The sequence below is a fragment of the Urocitellus parryii genome, chromosome 5, assembly GCF_045843805.1.
Source record: "Urocitellus parryii isolate mUroPar1 chromosome 5, mUroPar1.hap1, whole genome shotgun sequence".
Lineage (NCBI taxonomy): Eukaryota > Metazoa > Chordata > Mammalia > Rodentia > Sciuridae > Urocitellus > Urocitellus parryii.
In genome coordinates, this window is record NC_135535.1 from 14,609,237 (window position 1) to 14,636,442 (window position 27,206).

A 27,206-nucleotide genomic window follows, 5' to 3' on the forward strand; every position below is an offset into this window, starting at 1 on the left:
CTGACTTTTCTGCCTCTCCCTTTCAAGAGCTCCCACTAAATAACATGAAACAAGAAAAATCCAAAGGGACTAGAGAAGAGGAGGGGCCCACATCATGGCCCCCCCACCTCTTCCCTCCCCCAGGAGCTGGGAAGCCTGGCTGCTGGGCACCCTCGCCCTGGGTGGGCCAGGAGCTCCCTGGGTCCTCAGGCCACCGTGCAGCTCGCCCTGCCCTTCCAGGCTCCCGGGTTTGGTGACTGTGGTCTCCCTGTGGGTCGCCCTTTCTTCCATCCCCCAATTACTGAAGACTTCAGGGACGTGATCAAATGCCCCTTCTTCCAAGGAGCCCTCCAGGATGCCCCCAGTCAGAATCAAGTCGCCCTTTTGCCCACATGCTAGGATGTCCTTGCTTAATTATGTGGCACTTCACTGTTAACCGTCTGCACCTCCCGTACTGACCTCAAGGGCAGAGACCGTGCTTCGTACCCTGGGAAAAGGTAGCAAGGGGTTAGACTGCCTGAATCTGAGCCTCCAACTTGCCACTATCTAGCTGTGTGACTCTTGGTAAGTTACTTAACCTCTCTGAACGCAGGAGTCATTATGACATAATGGATTTGTTATGTGGATTAAATGAGAAATATCCATGAAGTACATAACCTTGGTCTGCTCATTTGTAAAATGGGGATAATAATAGTACTTCCTCCACAGAATTAAATGAGGAGATACATATAAAGTATTCAAAGTACTTGGAACAGGGTCTGGTACACTGTCTATGCTTACTCAGTATTCAGCACTATTCTTCTATCATCACCATGTTTGTCATCATCACCATCATCATTATCTCATCTCCATTATCACCTCCACCATCATCTCCATCACCACCACCATCTCCATCACCACCATTATCTCCATCACCACCATCATCTCCATCACCACCATCATCTCCATCACCACCATCATCTCCATCACCTCCATCACCTCCATCATCTCCATCACCTCCATCATCTCCATCACCTCCATCATCTCCATCACCACCATCATCTCCATCACCTCCATCATCTCCACCATCTCCATCACCTCCATCATCTCCATCACCACCATCATCTCCATCATCTCCATCATCTCCATCACCTCCATCATCTCCATCACCTCCATCACCTCCATCATCTCCATCACCTCCATCATCTCCATCATCTCCATCATCTCCATCACCTCCATCATCTCCATCACCTCCATCACCACCATCATCTCCATCACCTCCATCATCTCCACCATCTCCATCACCACTGTCTTCTCCATCATCACCACATCATTTCAATCATTTCCATCATCATCACCATCATTTCCATTATCACCACCATCATTTCCTGTCATCTCCATCAACATCATCTCATCATCACCACCACCATTTCCATCATCTCCATGATCACCATAATCTTCAGCATCTCTATCATTACCACCCTCTCCATTATCACCTCCATTGTAATCTCCATCAACACCATCTCCATCATCTCCATCATCTTTATCATCGGCACCACCATCTCCCTCATTTTCATCATCTCCATCATTGTCACCATAATCTCCATCATTTCTACCATTACCATCATCTCCATCATCACCACCATCATCTCCACCATCTCCATCACCACCATTATCTCCACCATCTTCTTCACCACCGTCTTCTCCATCATCACCACATCATTTCAATCATCTCCATCATCACCACCATCATCTCTATCACCATCACCTCCATAATCATCACCACCACCACCTCCATAATCATCACCACCACCACCTCCATAATCATCACCACCACCACCTTCATCTCCATCATCACCACCATCACCTCCATAATCATCACCACCATCACCTCCATAATCATCACCACCACCACCTTCATCTCCGTCATCACCACCACCACCTCCATCATCACCACCATCACCTCCATAATCATCACCACCACCACCTTCATCTCCGTCATCACCACCACCACCTCCATCATCACCACCATCACCTCCATAATCATCACCACCACCACCTTCATCTCCGTCATCACCACCACCACCACGAGCGGCAGAGCAGCACCTGGATCAGGGACCTCAGGTCTGTCTCCTAGGAGGACTGGCCACTGGAGACAGGCGGGCAGGGGGACTCCCCACATCACTGGTCCGCTTCACACCCCACCATCTCCCTGTGCCATCGGCTGGCCCCTCTCCAGCCTCATGAACCCCAAACAACAAATCCATCTGTCACTCACTCCCCTGAGCTTGGGAGGCTGGAATCTGGGCCTCGGAGCGGAGCCTACTTGAGCATCCATCTAGCGATGATCATGTTTCCCAACGTCATCCCCCGGGACTCGCCACCACGGCGTCGCTCCTACCTGTGGGTGGCTCACACAATTTATTTACTTAATATTTTGCTTTAAATTGGCTCGTTCACTCACACAAATGAATTTACTCACAAGGAAACTTCCTACCAGTGCCATAAATGGAGAACTTACGTTCTTCTGGTACTCATAAAACATGCAGAGCAATTAGAATTAGTGTTCTGTGTGTCCCTTGATCATCCCTGTGCCTTCCTCTTACCAGCTCCCAAGAAGCTGTCACCCGGTTTATGCATTTTAATGGGGCTCCTTCTGCCCCAACCCACACTGACAGTACCTTCACTTCCTCCCCTACTCTTCATCTTACCACGGTTAACTAGCACTTCCTATAATATGTTCCTCAGACCTCCCACACCCTGGGGCAGGGCAAGCATGGCCACCCTCCTTTCACAGATGATAAAATAAGGATCAGAGTGATCAAGTCACTTGCCCCAAGTCACACAGCATAAGTGAGCACTGAGATGTTCTCCAGCGTCATAAACTGCTGTTTAACTTGCTTCACCCAGACCTCTCCCCTTGGAAAGGAAAAAAAGAAGAAAGAAGGGAGGAAGGGGCAGGACTATGTATTATCCAGGTCATTAGGTGCCAACTAACCAGAAATCTGTTCTTATGGAGGAGGAGTGACGGAGGAACAGCAGAACTTCGTCTCGGGATTCAGGGGGAAGCTTGCCATCCACTCACTCATTCAGTCATTCATCAAACACATATTGAGTCCTACTGTGTGTCACACATTGTTCTAGGCATCGGGGCTTCAGTGATGTTTACAAGAGCCTCAGCTCTCGTGGGATCAGGGTCTGGTGGGGGAGTCAGAAAATCATCAAACTCACAGTGTGTCGGTAGTAATGAGTGCCGAGAGGGAAATGAAAGCAGGAGAGGGGACAGGGACTGAAGGGGAGGGGTTAGTGGGTGGTGTGGTCATTGGAACGCCTCTCTGAGGTGACATTTTGGCTGAGATTTGAATGAAGTGAGGGAGGAACCTCCAGGAATAGTGAGCCGTGGGTGCCAAGGCCCTGTGGTAGAAGCACGAATGCCCATTCAGGACCTACCAGGAGGCCACCTGAGAAGGTTACAGGTACACCCCAGGGCCAGAGGCAGCAGGAGTCTGAGAAGAGCCCACCCACATTTCAAACAAGGAGAGAGAACCCTTGTCTCAGCCAGAAGGGCTGTTTCTATGCAGTTGTTTTTCTCCCCTAGAGACTTTGAGTTAGAAAACCTTCTGATCCAGGTGTAAATTCATGGCCCTGTCTGATTGCCCGGCTGAGTGGGGACAACAGGTTCACAGTATAGTGGGGAAAGACATCAGCAAGAGGCACTTTACCACGAAACTCTCATTTATGGGAACAAGAGAAGCAAACCCTGTAATTAACGACCTTCAGGTGGGGCTTGATCAGGCGCTGGGGGCCAGACTGGGGTGACAGGCAGAAAAGCCAGGATCAGGTCACGGAGGTGGATGGGACCAAAGGCAGGGATGAGCTGGTCCCCAAAGGAGGGAATCCAGGTCCCCTCTTCTGTGTGGCCTGGGTGGGGAGTGGGGCGCACTGCTTCCTCCAGCCCTGCTCCCGGGTCAGGGGTCAGCACTGCCCCGCAGACGCTGAGGTCAGACGCCGAGGTCAGCCACGAGGTGCGGCACCTTGGGAAGTTCCGGGGGTTCAGTGTCAGTTGGGGACCTCGCGGTGTCCTGATGGAGCCTCCCTTCCACGTGTTCTAGATTGTGCCCCAGGTCCCTGGGCTCAGAAGTCCAGCGGGAACCGTCTCTGCTCCCCTGAGCACCTTCTCCGTGTCTGGGTCTCGGCTAGTTCACTTCAGGTCACTCGCCTGACACTCAGCGGCTGCCTCCCCAGCTCTGGGTGAGGCAGGAGGCGCTCAGGGCCTGGGCACCCACAGCAGAGGCCGCAGGGGAACTGGTCTGAATCCTGCCTCTGCCGCTCACGGGCTGGGGAGCGCGGGGCCAGGCCAGGACCTGTGCTAAGCCTCAGTCTTTATCGTCTGTGCAACGGGAATGATGGCATCTGGGATGCACTCAAAGCATTTGGGACACAGTGGCGGTTCCAGAAATGGAAATGTCGTCACCCCAAAGCGGGGGATGTCGGTCAGCTCTCCATCATGGTGACCACATCCCTGTCGGGACAGAGGATTTATTTTGGCCTGCGGTATCCGAGGTTTCTGCCTATGGTGGCCTGGTGCCCTTGCTTGGGGCCCGCGGTGGCACAGAGAATCCCAGCAGAGTGGGGGGTGGAAGAGGCTGCTCAGCTCATGGAGGCCACCGGCTGGAGACTATGGCTTCAGTGCAGGAGGCTTTGGGGGACATTCGCGATCCAAGCTGTAGCGCGCAAACAGACTGGACGGGGGAGGTGGCCACAGGCCGGTGGATCAAGCAGCCCTGGATTGTAATACGGCGCCCTGAGGAACTGGGCAGGGGTCCCAGGGAGAGAGCCTGGGGTGCAGGGTGATCCCCTATTTAGGGACGTGGTAACCTTTGTGAAGGGTCCCATCTCCAATCTGGATCAGAGCATGGAATCCAGCCTGCACCCTACAGTGCAAACAGCAGGTTCCCCCCAGAGCGACGGTCACAGCCCCGGCCCACCCCTGATCTCACAGAGGGCCTCTAGGGTCTGAGTGGAGCTGTCTGCTGGACCTCCCTTTACCCCTTATCATAAAGTGGGGACCACGGAACACAGGGGAAGTCACTGCTGTGGGGATTTGTCATGGTGCCCTAGTGCGGGGACCCTCATCTGCTGGGATTGTCACCTGTTAGGAAAGGGCTCTGCTCTTGACCCTGGCCGGCAGTGTTCTCCTGCTGAAGACCCTCTCCATCTCCCCTTGGCTGCAAAAACGTGGTTACCTCAGCAGGTGACCTGTGAATAGGAAGAGCCGCTCTCTCTGTACGCAGAGAGCCAGGCTGTGTTGGACCCCAGGGCCAGCCGGCTAGACCACAGGCAGATCCAGAGAGGCCACCCTGGACCTTCTGCCGACCTGACGGCTTATCAAAGTGCTTCTGCGCACGCTCTCGGGGCTGACTTGACGGATGTTCAGAACCCACTCGCCATCAACAACACCCATCTGCGTGCGGCAATTCGCACATGAAAGTCAACATTCAGTGATGACAGGGCTTAATTTACTGAGCAAATTATCCTTAAAAACAATTTATGCAGCAGGTTGCGCCTGCAGGCTGCCTGCACAGGGGGCGTGCGGATCTGTTCAGCAGGTGCTAGCTTTGAGGAATTATGCAGGGCCCCTCAGGGGTCTGGGGTCAGGAGGGGGCTTTGAGCTCTCCCAGGAACAACCTCTGAGACCTGGGGTGGGGGGGTCAGGTACTGGGCCACCTGGTGCAGGGGCCTCATCCCTGGCAATACCCATGCAGACAGGTCCCAAGGCTGCAGCCAGATTCTACACGTCCAGGGTCAGGGTCATGTCCCGGAAATTAGCAAAGCCCCAGACGGGTGGCATTTCTTCTTCTAGTCATGTCTCCCAGGTGCTGCTGGGGCACCGCGTCTGCACACCCTGGGAGCAGAGATTCTCCCATCCTGGCATTCGCCCACATCTGTGCCTCAGAATCACGGGGCCATCACCTGCCGCTAGAGCTTGTGATCTCATATGTCAATAAAAGCCCAGCATGACGGGCCACGATTGATTTAGGTTTAAAAGATTTGAATAACTGAGTATGAACACAGGTTTCCTCTGTAGTCCTGCGTACAGTGTGCATTTAAAAGTATTCTGAGCCAGGGTCCCTCGGCTTCACCCGATTGCCAAGGGGGCTGTGGCACCCCACCCTTCAGAACAGTTGCATGACTGACAGCCAGAAGACACCGTGACGGGGGCAGCTCGTGGCTTCAGGGGTCTGAAGTGGGTGTCCCCAGCTAGAGGGGCAGGCCGTGCCCCACGGAGGATGCCCGTCTTGGGTGGGCAGGGAATCCCTCTGGGTCCGGAGTCTCTTCCTAGTTCAGGGTCTGCTCCAGTTGCAGGACCAACCCCAACTTCAACCTAAATGGACCATTTCTGAGGTCAATGCTCTGACTCCATCAGGAACTAAAACAACAAATTTGTTTGGACGATCAATCGGATCATGAGGAAGCACGGTGCCCTTTTCTTCCAGTGGTCAGACTTAGCACAACCCTGAATTTGGTGCACAAGGAGACGAATCATTCCTTGAACTAGGGACGCCCCGACCTTGACGGTCCCTTCCTTCTTTCTACCTTTCTGCCTCTTTTTTCCTACTTTTCTGGGCAGCCCTTCCTTCCTCCCTCCCTCCTTCCTTTCCTTCAGATTTCCTGAAGGCCTACTATGTGCCAGAGAGTATTCTGGCTGTTGCCGTTATATTAGTGAATAGATCAAACGTTCCTACTGTCAGGGAGAACAGATGCGAGTTGTGAGAGAGGATTAAAACCAGGAAAGTAAGATATAAAGTGCCCAGGGGACAGGGGAGGTGAATGGCCACCAAATGGGGACTGGGTTCCCGTTGGGTGATGCAAATGATCTATGATGGTGAACGTGACGGTGGCTAGGGTTACACAACTTGGTAAACACACTAGAGATGACGGACTTACCTACAGAAGTGAACCGTATACGAATTATGTTGCAATGAAGCTGTTATTTAAAAAAACCCAAAGAATGTACAGACTACATCATAGGACGGTGACCACCGGACACAAAATGTCAGCAGTGGAGGGGGACAGAGCGGCTATGATGGCATGTGTGTCCCCCCGGAATTCCTGCTGACACCTCACCCCAGGTGACGATAACGCAAGGTGGGGCCTTTGCCAGGTGGGGGTAGGGCCCAGGCTGGGGTCAGTGTGAAGAGGAGACCTCCCCACCGTCCTCCCTCCCTCCCTCCTCCCTCCCTCCCTCCCTCCCTCTCTCTCTCCCTCTCTCTCTCTCTCTCTCTCTGTGCCACATGAGAACACAGTGAGAAGCCCTCACCCAGAACTGAACCGCTCCCCACCTTGACCTTGGACTTGCAGCCCCCAGAACTGTGAGATCAGTGTTTTCTGAGCCACCTGCCTCCCGCGGGGTCCAGCCACAGCCTGGGCTGACCGACACAGGAGCCCTCAGGGCGTGACGATTTTAAATGGGGTGGCCAGAGCTGCCTGTCTGAGGAGGGGACACGGGTGCCCCTTGAAGATCTTGAGGGAGCCAGCCATGGTGATCTGGAGGGAGTGTCAGGCAGAGGGGACAGAGGGGACACAGGTGCCCAGGTCCCCAGGCGTGCCCACGATGTTCAAGGACAAGAAGGTGCCAGAGGCACAGTAGGGGAAGATGTGGGGGGGGGACTGGGAGGGATTCTGAGGACTTTGGCTTTTCCTCTAGGTCAGAGGGGGTCAGTGGAGGATTTGGAACAGGGGGGTGTCAGTGATCTGACTTGTGATTTAAAGCCGGCGCGGTGTGTGGCTGGGCGCAGGGGCGCACGCTGGTTATCCCAGAGGCTCAGGAGGCTGAGGCAGGAGGATCGCTAGTTCAAAGCCAGCCTCAGAAATGGTGAGCACTAAGCAACTCAGTGAGACCCTGACTCTAAATAAACACAAAATAGGGCTGGGGATGTGGCTCAGTGGTCAGTGCCCCTGGGTTCAATCCTGGTAACCCCCCTGCCCCCAAATTAGAGGATCCTGGCACAGAGACCGACAGGGAGCAGCCCCCGTCTATGCAGTACCTGTGTGCTGTGTGCCAGGCCCTGTGCCAGGCCCCCAGCGGGCTTTCACTCACGGCCTCACCACCCGAAAACTCCACGCTGGGCACCACTATTTCTTGTATTTTATAGAAAAGGAAAATGAGGATCAGAGATGAGCAACCGGACCTCGACTAGTGGTCAACTCCCAGGCCCTGGCTCAGGGCCCACCCCTTCCCCACTGCATTAATACCATCTTGTGTACACAGCAGGCACTCCATAAACCATCACCTGGCTGGTTACAAAGCCTGAGTGCTCTGAGGGGCTGGAGGTGTCCCTTTAGGTCCACAGAGGAATGTCACGGCGCCGGGGCTGAGGAGCAGCGTCACTTACTCAACTCGGCGATGCTGCCCACGCGGGTGGCCAGCAGGGACTGCTCGATGGTCCTCAGCTCCGACTGGCTGAACATGGGCAGCTCCCCGGGCTTGCTGGCGCGCTGCGGGTCCCGGTGCAGGTTCAGGCTGTCCGGCAGGCACAGCACCCCTGTAGCCGGGGGAGACAAGAAAGAAGATGGCTGTTACCCCTCGGGTCACCGGGGAGGGCTCAGGACCCCAAGCGGTGGCAGGGTTGTTCTGAGGAGCCAACAAGGAGCCGAAGCCCAGGACCCCTTCTAGCCGTGGTGTCTGGCTGGTTCAAAGGGTCCCCTCAGAGTCCTGATGACTGATCTTTACAACCTCGTAGGCATTTGTCCAAGAAATGCAATCCTCCCCGTGGGCCTGGCAGGGATTCTGTCCACCTGGAGATGCTGCCCATGAGCCCCACGGTCACTGCCCCGTCCTCCTTCCCTGAGGCAGCTGCAGGCCCTGAGCATCCTGGGGGACACTGCTGCTGGCCGTGGCTTCCGAGGGCTTGCCCAGCAAATGGAACTGGGTGACTAGGCTGTCACGCTTGGGACAGGCTTATGGCTCTGTCTGCAGAGCTGTGTGTTGGGAGGCAGAAAATCCCCCAGGGATTTTGGCAACTTATATGGTGAATATTCCCGGAAAGCCCTAGAATCCAATTATTTTCTTCCTTTCTTTCCTGTTCCCTAAACATCTATCGAGAACCTGAGGTCTCGCTTGCAGAGATTCCTCAAATATTCCCTCTTCCTTGGCTACCCTAAGGCAGTGTGTGCTTCTTGCTTCTTGACCTTCAGCCTTGAGGACTTGACTGTTAGACTCCAAGGTCTCAAAAGCACTGTCTCTACTTTATCTCATGCCCTGACTGGCCTGCTGGTCTGGGGAGAGAGTTACATGCAGCAGATCCGGGAATGACTGGCCCCTTAGAGCTGCGCCAGACGTCCCTGAGATGGGGCCTCTCTGTTACTCACCATGGTTAGGGTGAAAGCTAACAGATACAGTCACTAAGTACCAGTCATAGAGGACACAGTGAATAAGGCCGGCACTGCGCTGTGTTAGGGACTGAGATAGTGACACAGTATACTTCATCCTTGTCCTCAGGGATGCCCAGTCAGAGAGAAGGAGAGACACTACTACATACAAAGCCATAAAACCATGTGACAAGTTAGGAATGAAGTGCTGCTGTCTTATCAGGAATCGGAAGAACAAGGAGTGGGTGGTAAATAGGCAGTTTGTGGAACGCCTGCTGAGTTGTGAACCCGGCGGCATCTGGAGCCGCAGAGAAAGCAGAAAGCCAAGGTCTTTATAAACCCGGTGAACGCCCAAGACCAGCACCGACGGAATGGAGAAGGACCAGCACCGTTGACCTATTCCTGGTCACCCTTGTCCTGTGAAAGCCAAGACACACTCCTGCGCCCACGTACCCAGACGCTGACACCTGATTAAACAGACTGCAGGAGAGGGAGGCGAAGGCCAAGGCCAAGTGGCTCACGTTCACTCTTCATCCTGCCGGAAAGGCCTCTCCTTGGAATGTGGGTGTCTGGTCAGGTGTGGCAGGACTGTTACTGACCCTTGCTGACCCTTGCTGCCCACGAGTGGTTGCAGCTGAACAGAGGCTGAGGCAGGGGGCAGGCCACGTACCAGGTGGGATTTTTTTAAAATGACTAATAATAATGGATAAAGGGTACAAATGAGCATTAGATTTCTCATATGGCATCATCGGGAAATAGATGAAGTCGATTTCTTTCTAAGATTCTCCTCCAACCACTTGCTTTTCAAATACTTCTGTGACTCAGAAGATTATGTTTTGTATCACGGCCCAGGAAGTAAAAACACACACACACACACCACACCCATTTTCACAAAAATATTTTTCATGGAAAACAGCACCGATCCTTCCCCTGTGGGAGACAGCCTCCGTGTTTTCCGGGGCTCCTCCTTACCTCTTCTCCTATCTTATTAATACCATATGCAGACAGCAGCCCCCTGAATGAGTTCATGACCCGCTCATGGGTCGTAAGAGCAGTTTGGAAAACTCCGTGGACGGTGCCAGCACACAGCCTGGACTACCTGGTCTGTCCCATGGCACTGTTTACTGGACACAGCCTGGGGCCACACCTCGGGGACACTCGGCTCTCTGGGAAGACCAGCCCTTCACAGAAATGCCCACCTTGCCAGGCCACCCTGCCACGCCCTCAGCCCTGTTATCCTCCGGGTGGCCCTAGGCAGGTGCGCTCTGAGTCGTGGTCTGTGCGCTCACCTGCTGCCACTTACCTGCTGCCGCTCACCTGCTGTCGGAGGCCAAGCCAAGGGGATTGTGGGCTGGCCCCTCACCTGACACCTCGAGTTCTCTAGTTCAGGGGCTTCCTGCCCCTAAGGAGCTCACTTCAGTAAGTGCAGGGGCATCTTGACCCCCAGCAAGTGACCCCAGTTTTAGGATAACAAGGTCCTCCACGTTAGGAAAAAGGGGTGTCAGAGAGTCGGCCAAGGGGATCCAGGAGCCAGGCCCTGAATGGTGGGTGGAGCTCCAGGCCTCCCTGCGCTGAATCTGGGCAGGTGGGGGAAGCTCTCGGGGGTCCCTTTCCTCTGCTGTGAAATGGGGGGAACAGTAATGGCTTGTCTTTCTCCTGACTGCTGGGTGGGTGTAGGGCAAGGGAATTAAAAAGACATCATGTGTATCGAAGGTTCTCCATATGCTAAGCAAAAAGTAGACTCCCACATACGTGAACTACGACGGAATCCGGCAATGTGCAAACCCAGCCTTGGACTACTTATGGTTCAGCAGGTGGATAAACTATTTCCCTTGCAACGTTTTCCTCTGCTTTCTAGAGGGTTATGCAATTTAAATGTGAGAATATAATGATTCAAAGAAGCTTCGAGAACTACGTTACAGGGACTTGGGACACCTACACTTCACAGGATTTTCTCTTCTTTTTGAGGACTACATGGTGTTCACACATCTACTGAAGTCATTAATTATTATTATAATTTTTTGTATAAAAAATCCTCTAGGTGAATAGGAAGGCCCAGTGTCATACTTCAGTGTCAGAGCAGGCCTGAGTTTGGGGCTGCTCATCAATTCCCATTATGGCAGCCAGGGACAGCCATGCCCTGGTGATTAAGACCCCAGTTTAAAGACAGAGAGAACCAAGACTCAATTATGACTCAAATGTCCAGGGAGCTTGGGAAAACCAGGGTCCAGGGAGCTTGCAAAGTCATTTCTCCCCGAAATCCTATTACTCCGGCGTGTCTAGCATTAACTAAGGAGGGAATTGATTCAAATTTTCAAAAGCATCTACCATGGGTCCTAAAGAATGACCCATCGTGCCTCTGAGTGCCCACATTCCCACCCACAGAAGGCTGTGCTGCTCTGGGCCTGGTCTGGGCAGGGGAGAGGGGGCTGGGTATGACCTTGACCTTGACAGAACTGACTGCCCCTCCTGCTGCTGTCCCTTGCTCAACCCAGACAACCACTTCCTCTTCCTCCCTCTCCAGTCAGCTTTGCTCCCTGCAGAGAGGGGTTCAGCAACGCACCTCACAGATTTGCTGTGATGATTACACAAGATAATGAACTTAAAGCCTCAACCTATATCTGCCCTGTTTCCACAGATGTGCAGCTTTTTGAATTTACAGTCTGGATACAAACAGATTTGCAGATCATCTTTGCAATATCTCCTCCAACTGGGGAGAGGCAATCTTTGGTTAGGTCACTCAGGACACAAAACATGAGAACCAGTGCTCTGGATGGGACCCTGGACAAACCCCGTCTGGTCTTCTGTCCTGATGGGGCCCAGGTGCATTTCTCCTCCTGTCCACCTCCCTCCGCCTGGGCATGGGATGGCCCCCTCTGGACAATTTCATGCCCTGTCCTTTCTCTCCCGTCTGTTACTGGTCCTAGAGGATGCTATCTACCCTTAAGCAGAAAGCCAAGCCAGCCAGCCAGCAGCATGTCCCACCCAGCCCTCTATGATACACGGACCGTGGTGATGGAGGAGGAGATCACCTAACTTTTCCTGAGCCGGTCACTGTGGCAAACCGTTTACATATACAAGTTCAATTTTCTTTTAATTCTCAGTCATGCTAAAGGGTAGAGAACCAAATATTTTGGGGGGACAGTTAAAGGTAAAAGGTAAGAACAAAGTCTCTGAGTTCAAATGACCCAGGTTTGAATTTGGATTATATCACTTAATCTCATTTGTTTTTATTCACAGAATTTGCCTTGACTTGATATTTTATTATTATATTGTATTTGCTAATGATCCTGGCACTTACTGTAGGCAACCAATGGTTTACCTGTCCCTGTGTGTGTGTGTGTGTGTGTGTGTGTGTGTGTGTGTTATGGTGTAGCAATGGGGAGGGGTTGAGTCGGGAGGGGATGGCGTCATCCTGTGCTGGGGAGGGCTGACCACGTGAGCCTTGGTACCCTGGACCCGCGCTTGGCTGTGCTGGTCTGTCTCTGGCTGCACTAAGTCCTCCGGCCCAGCTCTAATGGTCTTCTGTTGTTCCAGCACCAGACTCCACTTTAGCAACCAGGAAGCAGCAGCTGGCGCAGCAGAACTGACCGCCCATCCCGCTGCTGGACGCTGCTCAGTCTGGACGCAGATCAGCCCTTGAATAGGCAAAGAACCAGCTGGCCAGGTGCAGACAGCCGCTTGCCGGCTTCCCATGCAGCAGCCAGGGCTTTGACTTGGCCGCTCTGAGCCCTCTCCTCCCTCGATAAAGTGCTTCTTTCCACCTCCTGGCGGGGCTGGGAGGCTGTAAGGGGCTAATACATAGAACAACCTGGCGCAGAGAAGGGGGTCGATAAATGTTTGCTAATAATCTGAGTAAATGAAGTTCTCAGAAGCAAAAGATTTAGGAATTCAATAACCCAGTCAGTGCCAGAAGTCTTTCCCTTACTGTTAAATTTATTAAGAAACAAGATAGGAAATTATCAGGTTGTTTTTTTTCTTTTTTTAATGCTTGTACGACTGGCTTGGAAACCTCTTTCTATTTTAAGAGACTTGGCAGCAGGAAACGAATCCAGGGCTGGCTCGGGGAACCTGTTTGTCTATGAGAAGCAAGACCTGCTCCAAGGAGGATGTGCCCAGACCGTGTTTCCCACCAAATGAATCACACGACAGGAATGTTCTGGGAGGTCTCGTGCCAAGCCACCAGAAGTGAGATGGAGGAGGCACGGAGATGGGCATTTCCAGAATCAGGCTCAGATACGGAGCTGAAGGACAGAGGAGGAATGATGGCTGACCTTCCTACAAGAGCAGGGAGGTTCTTGTGCTTCACTCTCTCAGCCACACACGTGGGCAGGGCCACGGGCCATGCCTGTCCTCCAAGCTCCCGGGTGGCTGGGGACACAGGCCCACCATCAGTGGAAGTAATTTGACACAACTGCAGAGCGGAGCTGTGTGTGGGTCCCACAGAATCCCGCAGTGTGGCCCAGCAGGGGGCCAAGTCAGCCTGGGAGCCTTGGGGGTGCTGGGTGAGCCTGAATCCATTGCAAGCTGGGACCCTGGGAAGCAGATGCTACAAAGCAAAGCTGAAGAGCACAGATTCTGAGGTCTGGCCTGAGCTGAATCCCAGCTCTGCTGGATACCAGGGCACCCCCGGGGCATGCTCCTCTGTCTCCTTGCCGATACCACGAGACTAGTCATGGCATTGCCCTCCGAGGGCCCCAGGAGGAGTAAGTGAGCTTATAGATCTTGGGCTCAGCAGATATTAACTAATGACTCTTCTTCTGATTATATTAGGGGAGGACAAAGGCCCGAGGCCTGTGCTCTGCACACAGGGAGGTGACTGGAGGTGAAGGTGCAGAAGGTGGGAGGAGCCAAACTAGGAGGCAGGGGAGGGTCATGGAGGACCTGGGGCATTGAGCCCCAAAGGGTTTGGACTTAAAAACTAACCCTTCGCCTCCCACCATCACGTTCCTCTCTCTTCCCTTTCATTATCCTGAACAGGGGTCTGTGCCCGCTCTCTCCACTTCTTTCTCCCACTCACTGTCTCTACCCTTGCTAGCTCCATTTTGGCTGGGTGTCCAGCAAGCTCTGGTTTATCTGTCCAGGCCAACCTGAAGAGACTCAAGGAAGCTGCAGTTTTTAGAAAGCTCCGAGTCCAGAGAGGGAGGTCCTGAGACCAGGGTACTCAGTGTGGTTGATGGCTGAGGAGACAGAGAGGGGCAGGGACAAGGTAGGACAGGGTCCCCCAGGAGGAGGTGGCCCCAGGTGACCCCACAAGCTTTTCTCCCCCAGGTGAGCCAGAGGCTTTTCCTCATGGTCAGCTCAGGAGTGAGGGAAGCTAATTAAAATCTGGGCCAGGAGTATCATCCCCACGTGCAAAATGGGAGATACGCTGTTCTGAAGGCACAGGGTGTGGTACAGGGAGCAGGGACAGTGGGATGACAGGGTGGCTCTAACACTGAGAGCAGAACATGGAAAACCCGCTGTTAGAGGGCCACAGAGAAGCACAGGGTGACCAGCTCTGCTCATTCACTCACTCAGTAAGCATTAGCTGAGCACCTACTAGGTTCTAGGCACAGTTCTAAGTCCTGGGGAGCAAGCAGAGAAATACTGGAAACCCTTGCAATCCTGGGTACTTTTGTGCCAAACATATGTCCGTGTGTGCTACTGGGGACTGGGGACTGGTCCCAGGGCCTCACAATGCTGGGCAGGTGCTCTACTACTGAGCTACATCCCAGCCCATTTTTAAATTCTATTGAGACAGGGTCTTGCTGCATTGCTGAGTGGGGCCTTGCCTTTGAGGTCATCCTGCCTCAGCCTCCTGCGTAGCTGGGATTTCAGGCATGTGCTTCTGTACCCCATTTCCACCTGTGTATTCTAAAGACATCATTAGACTCTGTAGCCACTTAGGGTAAGTGCCCGAGGGGGGAATGAGCAGGAAGGAAGGAAGGACGGGAGATATTGAAGGAAGTGAGGCTGTGTGCGGGGCACCTGCCTGTCCTGGGGGAAGAGCAGGCCAGCAGAGGGGACAGGAAGGGTAAGGCCTTGGGGGGAGTGTCCTTGGCTAAATGGAGAAAGCAAGGAGGAAGCTGTGGGGGGAACACAGCAGGTGGGAGGCCTGAGGGGTGCCCAGGGCAGGCGGGGCGGGCCTCGTGGAAGGCTCCAAAGACTCTGGCCTTGACTCCGAGGGAGATGCAGGTCATCGGAGGGCTCCGAGTGGAGGGACAATGTGATGACCTGGTGTGCAGGGCTACAGCAGCTGGCGGGCTGGGGACAGACTGTGGCTGGGGCAGAGCAGAGCAGGTCCAGTAGAGAAATGAAACAACGACCTTGGTGTGAAGGGAAGGCCGAGCCGATGGACTTGCCAACTGCAGGAGGATGTGAGAAACAGAAGGGGTCGAGGATCAGTCCAAGGTTTCTGACCTGGGCCACAGTAGGGATGGTTTACCACTCAGCGCAAGAGGGTGGGGTCTGGGAAAACGTCAGTTCAGTGGGAGACACCTGTGGGTCGTCCGCCTGGCAACGCTCCTGCTCTCGCCTCCAGTGAGCCAGAGCCTCATGTGTGAGCCCCAGGGTGGCCGACGCTCCTTCCCTCCTTCCTCTCCCCTGTCACTAGGACCATTGTCAAGCATCCTTACAAGATTGCTGCTTCCCTCCTCTGCCTGCCCTGCTGGCTCCTCTCCCTGGTTCTGTCTGCACCCCACCAGGTCCTCAGCTCCATCCAGCCTGTAGGGGCTTCAGACAAGAGAGACTGGTTTCCCAGTGTCCTCACTCGTGTCCGCAGTGAGGAGGTCCTGGGCCTGGAAGACTCGGCAGCACCTGCTCCAGGCTCCACCTCCTCAGACGGAGCAGGCTCCGAACCCCGAGTGACAGAATGCTATTCCTACCTCCAGCCAGGTCTCGGGTAGCTGTGGGAATGTCCGAGGTCTGCCAGGTTTTGGAGACCATCTGGCTCCCAGGAGTAGCTGTGGCCTTTGGAAGTTCTCTGAAAAGCATCTTCCTTGCCTTGAACCCAGAAGTGACACTTGTGGGCACTCAGTGTCATGTCATGGGATAAAACTAAGCCTTGGGGAAATCGTGTGCTAGAGTCATCAAAGTTAAGAAATAATCTTCGGCATTTCAATTAACACAATGACAACGGAGCAGGGTAAAACAGTGAGGCAGATTTTTAGACAACAAAGACCATCTTGCTCTGTATCAAGACTCTTTTTGAATATTTGCAATCCAAATGCATTCACTGATCTATCCATACCATCCAACCGTACATTAATGTATCACCATCCATCCACCCATCCATCCATCAATCCATCCATCACACACCCATCCATTCATCATCCAACTATCCACCCACCCATTGATCCATTATCCATCATCCATCTACCCATTCATCCATCAATCACCCATCCATCAATCACCCACCCACCCATCCATCCATATTCCAGATCACCCTTTAATTACCTAAACTATTTTGAGCATCTACTATGTGCTCCACATTGTGCTAAGCAACAGAAAATATAGCAGGAAGTAGCTGCTCTCATGGAGCTTGACTTCCATTCATCTACCTACTCATCCATCCATCCACCCATTCATCTTTTTCTGTCCTTCTAGCCATCCACTCCACATAATGTGTCTGTTTGGAACATTGATGAAAAGTTAAGACACAGACCCTGCCCTTGAGAAACTCACAATCTAGTGGGATGGGTGTTGGGAGTCGCCCCGGCTCCAAAGACTAACTTCCCCATCCCCCAAGAAGAGCTGTCCAATAGTGAGCCCTGCTGGGTCACATGATCCTGCCGTCCAATGGTGAGCCCTGCTGGGTCACATGATCCTGCCGTCCAATGGTGAGCCCTGGCTGGATCACATGATCCTTACCCACCAATCAGACTAGCCCTGCTGGCTCACATGATCCGTACCCACCAATCAGAAAGCACCCCAGCCAACCGTCAAACTGTTCAACCATTAAACTGTCATAACTGTCATAACTGTCAAACCGCCCCCGGCTCTATAAATATGCAGAGCTGTTCCTCAATTAACGGGCATTTTCTCCGACGGCAAACCTTGATGGTTCTTTCAATGGGTACCCATGCTCATGAGCATTGTAGGGGCTAGAAGAGACATCTGCATATGCCACATGGACGATCAAATAGAAATTAGGTAATTCACCTGGGTGGTGTGTCAGGGCAGCCTTCACAGATCAGCTGACCTGGTATGGCTCTTGAAAGCTGAGCTGATGTCCATGAGGTGGGTGAACTGGGGGCAGGAGAGGAGGATATAGGAAAGGGCAAACTGAAGGAGCAGCAAGAGTTCAGGCACAGAGGCCAAAATACTGGCGCACTGTGGGGACTGTAAGAGGTTGGCTGAGGCTGGAGCCTGAGTTGAAGGGGATCCCAAAAAGGTGCTCGGGGGCTGGGTCAAGGAGGGTTTGAGTGCCTTGCTGAGGGCAGTTGAAGTCCCATGGGAGCTAGTTCTGGTGCCTCACTTCATGCCTCCATGAGGTCGGCACTCATGGCTGGCGCTCTGGCCACAGTGCCCAGCCAAGTTGCCCACATTCAGCAGAGACAGGAAACAGCACTCTCTGCTTTGGGCCAACGCGGAACAAAGCAGTGCTCTGCCTCCCAGCTCTCCTGGGCTGAGAACACCGCCTGGGGCTCCTTCTGGTTGGCCGACCTCCTTTCCATCTCTGCCTCCACATCCAGGGCTCAACCAGGTCCTGGGTGTGGCGGAGCAGCCCACCTGGCCGACCTGCTGTCCTGTTCAGCACTCTCTGACGGCTTCCATCCCAGACTGACCGTCTCCTTCCCCGCCAAGGGGTGGGAGAATGGGGCTAGTCAAAAGTTGGCCTCCCACCCCAGGTCTCCCCTTCACCACCCGACTCCCCTCTCGGACATCTGTTTCGTGAATTATAAAGTCAGGCATGCCAACTTCAAAAACACCAACAGTTTAAGAGGGGGGGGGGATAAAACGGAAAACCGAAAGCAACATCCTTTTCGGTTCCTTCACCTAGTTGCACTGTTATCTGTTTTTCTGAGTAAGATTCTAGAACTTTCCATCATTCTCATTCATGAGTTCATTCACTCACACAACACATATTTATTAAGTCCAAGCAGTGTGCAGGTTCTGTGACCATAAGGGCAGGAGCCACACAACACAGGAGCCCTGTCCTGGTGGGGTGCAAAACTGAGCTGAAGGGGTCACCCAGGATCACACAAATAACTGCACCACTATCTATGTGTCATAAGGAAAAAGTACGCCTGATCCCACACCCTCACCACCGTGACAGCTGGAGAATGGTTCTAATTAACTTGACTTCATGTAATTACAGAGATTATTTTTAGGGTGATCACCACTGTTTCCCTCTGTGAACTGTTTTGAATTTTTTTCACCCAGTTTTCTATAGACTATTCAAAATTCTTACTCATTTATAAAAGTCCTTTCTATATTAAGGAAATCAGCCCTTTTCCTGGTATGCATCATGCACATAAATTTTTCCAATTTATCATCTGCCTTTTGAGTGTGCAAACAGTATTTTTTCCCACGGAAGTCTTTGGATTCAGTGCAGGCAAATGTACCACTCCTTCTCTCTACAGGTCTGCTTCCCAGGTTACATGCAGGAAGTCCTTCCTTTATTTAAGATTATTTTTAAAAATCAACCATGTTTTCTGCTGATAATTTTGGTTTTGCTATTAATATTAAAATTCTGCCCTGACTGCAGTGAGGTAGGGATCTAGTTTTTGTTTCGTCCAAGTGACTAATCAATCGTGTCAATATTTGTTGAATGATGCATCTTTCCCCCACTGATTTAAAGTCATTCCACTTTATCAACTCTTTGTCTCCAGATACAGTTGGGTGTACATCTTTATTTCCTATTTTATTCCATGGATCTAGTTCTTTCTGTGCTAGAACCAAACCATTTAATTATCGTAGCTTCACAAATGGTTTAAAAATCAAGGTTGGTCCTGACTCAGTACCTCTTTAGCTCTTTCTTTCCCAGATTAATTTTAATTCTGATTTACTAACTATCTGAATAGGTCAGTTGGTGAAGGTGAACACATCAGATAGTAGACGAGGAGCCGTGGAGTGGATAAGATTTCTATATCCATTAAAAAAAATCTTGCTGGGTGTGGTGGTGCACGCCTGTGATCCCAGCAGCTCGGGAGGCTGAGGCAGGAGGATGGCAAGTTCAAAAACCAGCCTCAGCAAAAGGGAGGCGCTAAGCAACTCAGTGAGACCCTGTCTCTAAATAAAATACAAAATTGGGCTGGGGATGTGGCTCAGTGGTCGAGTGCCCCTCAGTTCAATTCCAAGTACCCACCCCTGCCCCCGCCAACAAACAAACAAAACAAAAAACTTCCATTCTCATTATTTGGTAATACATTATGTTCCCTGAAACAAATGGAAGCTGGCTGTTTTCCTGTTGTCACCAACTGTTGGTTGGGTCTGGCAGAGGCTGGTTTAATAGACACAATCAGAACTAGTGAGGAGTCCTGGGTGGAGCTGTTTGTAGAAGGAGACTAAGAGGCATTAGAGAAGGTGTCAATGCCACATTAGCCCCCCACCAAGGATTCCTCCCTTTGCAGAAATTAAAGGGAGCTGAAGACAATGGAGAGATGTCACACCGGCCGTCAGCAGCACTTACGCCAGGGACGAACATTCTCAGGTTTGCCCGGACCCCGGGATCTGCAGAAACCACTTCCAGGTAAAGCCGGGGTGCCCTCTGGAGTGGAAGCTGGGGCACCTGGCAGGGTTCTGGCTGGAAATTCTTTCTACAGAACTTTTGCAGAGCAGGAGGATTATTTTTACTCATAACGAAGGCCCCCAAGGCCTGCAAGATCCCGACTCAGCCACCAAAGATTAAATCACATTCAGCCGAGCTTTAGTGTTAAGTGTATTTAATTGTGTTCTAAATCTTCAAAGACTGATTATCTTTAATTAAGCAGCCTGGCGACTATAGACTTATCACTTATTTGATATGATATAGTAGGGAACTGTTCACTAGAATGTTAAATAAGCTGAAATACACTATGGCTGACCAAGCGGAATGAGAGGGTGTGTGTGTATGTGTGTGTGTGTCTGCAGCCTTCTGAGAGCTGGCTAACTGCTGCTGTTAACACGGTGTAGATGTTAATGGCACATAAAAGCATAAATCTGCCATTTGCGGCCACGCCTGTGTACGCAGATATAAATAACTAATAGGCCTTTCACAATCCATCGACAATACAAAGATTACCAAATTGGCTTTTAAAAACATTAGAATCCCATTAGACTAAATTCAGCAGCTGATTATAGAGCCCGAGAACCACAAGAGGACTCTAAGTTCTCACCGGCTGCTGCTGTGAAAAGGGACTGCGTGGCCCTGGGCCCTGGGGAGAGGGCGCAGAGCCCTGGCTAAGGTCTGTCCACCTGGACACATGGCTCTGGTGGCCCTGCGCTAAGGCTTAGAGCCAGGAAAATGTGAAACAGCCCAGAGGTAAGCAGTGAGCCTCAGCTTCTTATTATGATTTCCCTGCCTTCCCAAGAAGGCTTTCTGGATATGTCTTCTCTACCCTCCACCCTCACCCACGTCTTTCACTACCATGTTGTGATGGGGCCTGGCCGCCCCTCCCTCCATTAGCCAATTCCCAAAGACAGTAAACCACTGGCCAGTGAGCCCAGGTGTCCACAGCGGGCCACCCGACCCAGCCCACACCACCTGCTCTGTGGGCTCTCTCACTGGGGGTCACTACCAACCTGCTCTCCTCTCTCTAGCCACGGCCTCTGTGCCTTGGAGCCTACTGAAGTCATTCACAGGAGCCGGTTCCAGGCCTGATATCCCGATTCTCTCATTCCTGCCTGAGCAAACCACAGGTGGGTAGGCTCTTGCCCACCACCCCCTCCCCGGCTCCCCATGCACCCGGGGAACCTGGGGCTTCCCTATCGCCCCTCCCAAGTGGGACGTGCCCCTCCCCTGGGAGCTGGGAGCAAGAAACTGTTTTCAGTAGTAAATCACCTTCTCACCAAGAAGTCTTACTGTTCTCGAATGTTCTTCTAATACACTGCTTTAAAGTACCCCATCCTGTGAAATTTTAATGCCACAAACACAATGAATACACCTTTACATAATGTGGCGCTTTGAGGGTCACAAACCACCGAGTGCTTACGGGGTGGCTGGGGCCATTGCCTGAGAAGCAGGCCTACCCTGTGGGGCAGTATCGCCCCGTGGAGGCTGCAGAGGACACGGTGTGGGGAGGGACAAACACCCCTCCAGGCCCCACCCTGGCCACGTCCTTCTCCACAGTGATCCCACCAACAGGCCAGAGAACCCGAGCGAACCCCAACTGCAGCCGCTCCCCAGGGACTCCTCACCAAACCTGGCCCGGGCCACCGGATCCCATCTGCCGACCGGAACATGGGAACGAGCCAAAGATCCGGGCGACAGGGACCTGCTGCACCCACGGAAGCCCCGCTCCACTTGAGTCTGGTCTTTCAGAGTGGACCTGGGTCTGGACAAGGGTTAGAGTCCCCAGCAGTGGACGGAATGATGGGCCCCCAAAGACATGTCTATGTCCTGACCCCCAGACCTGGGAAGGTGACATTTGGAGAGAGGACTTTGTGGATGTCACGAAGTTAAAGATCTCAACAAAGAGCTCATCTGGGTTCAGGATCCAGAGTGGAACCCTCGACACTGGGCGTGGCACTGGGGGCAAGGCAGAGGGAGGTTTGGAGGGTGCCTGGAGGAGGCCGTGTGGAGACGCAAGAGCCAACCACAGTGTGTGTCTGCAGCTCAGGGACCGCCCGGAGGCGGGCACACCCCCTGGCTGGGGGAGCGGGAGAGGGGGACAGATTCTCCCCCAAAGCCTCCAGCAGGAACAGATGCTACCGATTCCTTAGTGTCAGACTTCCAGCTTCCAGACTTTGAGAGGATACATCTGTTGTTTTGAACCACTGGGATTGTGGTCATTTGTTATGGCAGCTCCCGGACTGATTCCTCCGTGATTTTAAACGCCTCTTCCTGCCTAGAGCAAAGCTGTAAGCCCATGGGCCCTCTCTCCCTCGTCAACAACCTTCAGTGGCTCCCTATTGCCCTAGAGGACAAGACTGAAATCTCTTACCCAGGATTTAAGGGCTTTTGTGACCTTTATCTAACCTGGCTGTCCAAGCGCATTTCCTTCCACTCCCAAACTGACTGAGCCTTTCCTGGATGGGGCCTCCCGCCCCCCTGCCTCTGCTGGCACACCCACGGGATTCACCCTGCCTGTTCCTCAAGGCACAGCTCCAATGCCACGTTCTTCAGCGAGCTGCCCTAGACTCTCTCAAATGGCTGGGAGCTCCCCCCTCTTTTCCCACAGCAGGATATCTTATGGGGTATGTGGACATATAATAATACTGATGAAAAATAATGGTCATGTGGAATTCACTATGATCCAGGTGGTATTCTGAGCATTTCACAAGTATTAACTATTCAAATCCTTAAAACACCCTTTTGCAGCTGGCATTAGTTTCATTTTACAGATGACAAAGCTGAGGCACAGAGAGGTTAAGTTATTTTCCTAAGGTCACAGAGCTGCTAACACTGGAAGTTAGCCTGTCTGGCCATGGAGATTGTGGTGCTGGGAGTAAAAGGCAGGGGCCAAGTCTGGAAATGCCCATGAGGTGTGTTAGCCGGCTTTTTTTGCTGTTGTGTCTAAAGACCCAACCTGAACTACTTCAGAGGAGGAAAGGATTATTTGGGGCTCAGAGTTTCAGAGGTCTCAATCCCAGACAGCCGGCTCCATTCCTCAAGGCTGGAGGAGAGGCTGAACACCATGGCAGAAGAGTGTGGCTGAGGGAAGCAGCTCACAGGATGATCAGGAAGCAGAGAGAATCCAGTCTCCAGATACAAATATGTACCCCACAGCCAGATGCCCAATGCCTCCTCCTCCAGCCACACCCACCTGCCTCCAGGGAGCACCCAGTCAGTCCCATCGGGGGACTTCACTGGTTAGGTTAAGGCTGTAGCCAGCCATTTCTCCTCCAAACCTTCTTGCATTGTCTCCAGGGAGCTTTTGGGGGACCCCACACCTAAACCATAGATAAGGCATGTTATAAGGTCTGGGCTTTGTTCTGAAACCCATGAAGAGCCACTTAGAGGTTCCTGTGGAGGCAGAGGAGTGCCCCGGGCACAGTGCCGACAGACCTGGGTGCTGTCATCAGGGAGAGGAGATGGGAGCTGGGGGGCGGAGAGGCAGCGGCTGAGAGCTGAGCTTCTCAGAGGGGGTCTGCTGTGAGCACCCCTGAGCACTCAAACCCAGAGCACAGGTGCACGAGAACCCCCAGGTGCACGGTGTGGAGGAGCCTGGTCCGCGCAGTCCTGTGGTCCCGGCAGGGCAGGGCAGGGCAGGGCAGGGCGGGCAGGCAACTCCTCTGAACCAGGCTGGAGGAACGGCCCAGAGCCGGGTCCAGGGCCACGCAGCCATGAGTGTAGGGCTGGGCCCAGTTTCCAAGTTAGACACTGTGCTCAGGATGACCGGAAGTCACAGAGACGGGAGAGAAGGCTCAGCAGAGGATTCGGACGAAGTAGACTAGCTGCAAGGATCCCTGCCCAGGGCCTGGACGCACCTGCAAGATGCTTTGAACAGGGTTCAGAGCAGGTGCAGGTAACTGTGGTGGGCCAGGACCTAGGCCAGGTAACCCCCAGAGAGGGGAGGGGCCTGGGAGCGGGGCCCAGGTCACATCCCAGGGAGGGGCCTCCACACAGCACCAGTCACTTGGAGCAGAAGAGCCAGGCCTGAGCCTTAGCAGGTTCCACAGCCGGTAAAAGGTCCTCCTCTGGCCAGAGCAAGTCCATGAGCCCATCTCAGAGAAACCCTTCCACCCCGGAGCCCAGTCCCTGCTTAGATGAGTGTTTCTACTGCCTGAATTTTGTACAAAGAAACACGCTTGTAGACAGCCCCTTCCTGTGCGTTCACATGCATCCATGCACACACACACACACACACACACACACACACAGTTGCCCATCCGTCCATTTTTTGTAGTTATGCAAGGGTGCTTGCATGCATGCATGCGTGTGTATGTGTGTGTGTGTGTGTGTGTAATCGAACGTCTGCTAGTACAAAGCACTGCTACAGAGAAAAATGACACACTTTTATCCCTGGGGGAGGTTTCTCAACAGATGTGATTACGCATTTTGAAAGTTTGCCTTCTGTTATTTAGAACCAGTGAGTCGTGAAAGCACAAACCTTGAAATCTGGGAAGCCACAGACTTCACTACACCCAGCCCTCCCTACTCCATCATAAGCGCTTCCCGAGTGTCAACTAGGTGCCAGGCTCTGAGCCTGAGATAATGGTTCCTCATCAGAGAGTCTATAGTCAAAGTGTCTTAGAGATGAGAAAACAAAAGCCCAGAGAGGGTAAGTCACTCTTCTGAGGTCACACAGATTTGGTTGAATCCTATTTCTGGAGAATGGAAAGCTACTTCTGGGTCTAGGCATGAATTGCCAATTTGAAAAGAACTGGAATACAACTCTATGTTCCTATCACTGTGCGGTTGGCAGAATAATGGTCTCCAATGATATTCACATCCTGGTCCCCAGAACCTGTGAATATGTTATGTTGTATACAAGGGGAATCAAACTAATGAACGGAATTAAGGTTGCTAATCAGTTGACCTTAAAATAAGGAAGCTGTCCTGGATTATCCAGTGGGCTCTGTGTAATCTCAGGGTTCCTAACTGAGCTCACAACTAGCAACAGAGGTGGGTGGAGTAGAAGGGGCGATGGGATATGGGAGGAGGGGAGCAGGTGACTCAGTATCAGAGTAATGAGGTGTGGGGAAGGCTCCACCAGCCGCGGCTAGCGTTGGAAATGGGCAGGGACCCCAAGCTGTGGAATGAGGAAGCTGGAGGAGGCAGGGAGCAGATCCTCCCAGGGACTTGGTTTTAGCTCAGTTGTGAGCTCAGGATGGTGGAACCTCAGCCCACGTTGGGCTCCTGACCTCTGGAACTGTAGGGCAATACATTAGGTTGTTCTAGGCAGCTCTATTTGTTACAGCAGCCACAGGATACTCAGACACGCTGAAAGAAGGCTGAGCCTTGAGGGCTCTTCGGGGTGCTGTTCTGAAATGGACAGCACTCATCTTCCCACCCAGGAGGGCAGACATCTCATTTCACTTTAAACCTAGGATTGGTTTTCAGTCAGGGCGTCTTTGCCTTTTTTCCCTTGGGGTGAACTCCAGAATTTAATAGAGAATGAAGAGATGACCAGAGAATGCCATTTTTCATCGCTTCCTGTCTCAGGCCTTCTACATGCCTCTCTCTCCTCTGGACCACTGTCCCTGACATTTCATTTTCAGAAATGCTCTCGGCGTTCCTTCTTGCACCCGCTAAGTGACCCCGAAGGGCAGCAGCTCCCTCCCCACGCCCCGCACTCCCTTCCCCTTCTCCGTTTCTGTTCGGAGCCGCCTTCTGCTTCCAGGGCTCCTCAGACTCCTGACTGGAGGGCGAGGAGGGGGGCTTGGACACGGGCCAGTCCCGGATGCTGCCCTGTGAGGGTGAAGCTGAGGGGGGATGAGCCGCTTCCAGGAGAGAGAGGAGGATGTGTCCACCGTCCCGGGGAAGGGGTTGGGAGCAAAAGGCTTCCCCAGGAATTCAGAGAATCAGAACCTCAATTTTGTGATACTGAAAATGATCCCTCCTGGAGTGTGAGTGAGTGTGAGAAGTGCCACGTCATCTGTCACTGAGGAAAGCAGTCACTGTAGACCCGAGTGATAGAGATGGTCTTGATGTTGGTGATAAATGTGGACAGTGGTGGTGGTGGGGGTTATGGGGGTGACAGTGGTGATGATGGTGACGATGACTACAAGGGGGATTCTGATGATAGTGGTGAGGGTGAAGATAGTGGTCATGGTGATGATGATGGTGACTATGATGGTGGTCATGGTGATAATGATGGTGGTCATGGTGATGATACTGTGGTGATGGTGGTGATGGTGGCTATGGTGATGATGGTCATGGTGATGGTGGCCATGGTGATGATACTGATGACACTGGCCATGGTGGTGATGGTGGTCATGGTGATGGTGGCCGTGGTGATGATACTGATGATACTGGCCATGGTGGCCATGGTGGAGCAGTGTTGACCGCAGCGAGGGGAGACAGTGGGAGCTGACACCCACCATGTGGCAGGCACTCCTCTCAGTACTGCCCTATACTTGCACATTTGTATCTTTAGGTGGTGGGCAATTTGCCAAGCTGATGAGTAGAGGATGGTGTTCCTACCACCCTGAGCCCACAACTAGCCACAGAGGTAGGTGGAGCAGAAGGGACGATGGGCTATGGGAGACTGAAACAGGAACAGTGATCATGATAAAGGCATGGGCCCCTTGTCCACTCTCTGGTCACATTAAGGAATCACTCTGTGCCTCCGTTTTCTGTTCGGTAACACAGGGGGATAATCACGGTGTCTCCCTCACGGGGCTGGTGTGAGGGTCCCCGACCTGGCGTGTGTCCAGACCCAAACATCCGTACTGGCACCCCATGGAGCTCAGTCCCCTGCGTTTCTTAGCAGAATTCATCTGAGCCACACAGGGGTACAGATGCCACTCTGCAGGTCTCCAGTTGGAGCTGGCCGACCTGCCGGGGTCCGGGGATCAGGCTGGTCCCCAAGTCCCATGGCTGCCTGCCCCAAGTCTGGTCTCCTTGCAGAGACGTGAACACAGGATACCACAGCGCAGCTGGGCAGGTGCAGGGGAGCTGGCTCCACCCACAGGCTGGTGCATCTGGCAACAGGCCATGATTCAGGCCTCCCCACCTGCTGCCAAACATGCCACATCCCCTTCCTGTCCCCCTCCTCCCAGCCACCTGGAGAAGGGATGGCACGCATGAAGACAGCTGGGGGAATGCACAAGCCTCCGTCTACAAATGCCCCCAGAGAGTGCCCCTG

General features: G+C 52.9%; 1 protein-coding gene across 2 annotated transcripts in view; it reads right to left on the minus strand.

Annotated features, from left to right (window-relative positions):
* The window catches only part of Abtb3 (ankyrin repeat and BTB domain containing 3), a 252,579-nt gene that overhangs the window by 92,561 nt on the left and 132,812 nt on the right, over positions 1 to 27,206 (minus strand). For both annotated transcript variants that reach the window (XM_026397911.2, XM_026397901.2), the window contains exon 2: positions 8,355 to 8,504. In XM_026397911.2, the coding sequence (XP_026253696.2) occupies positions 8,355 to 8,504 (150 nt within the window). The remainder of the gene's footprint in view (positions 1 to 8,354; positions 8,505 to 27,206) is intronic.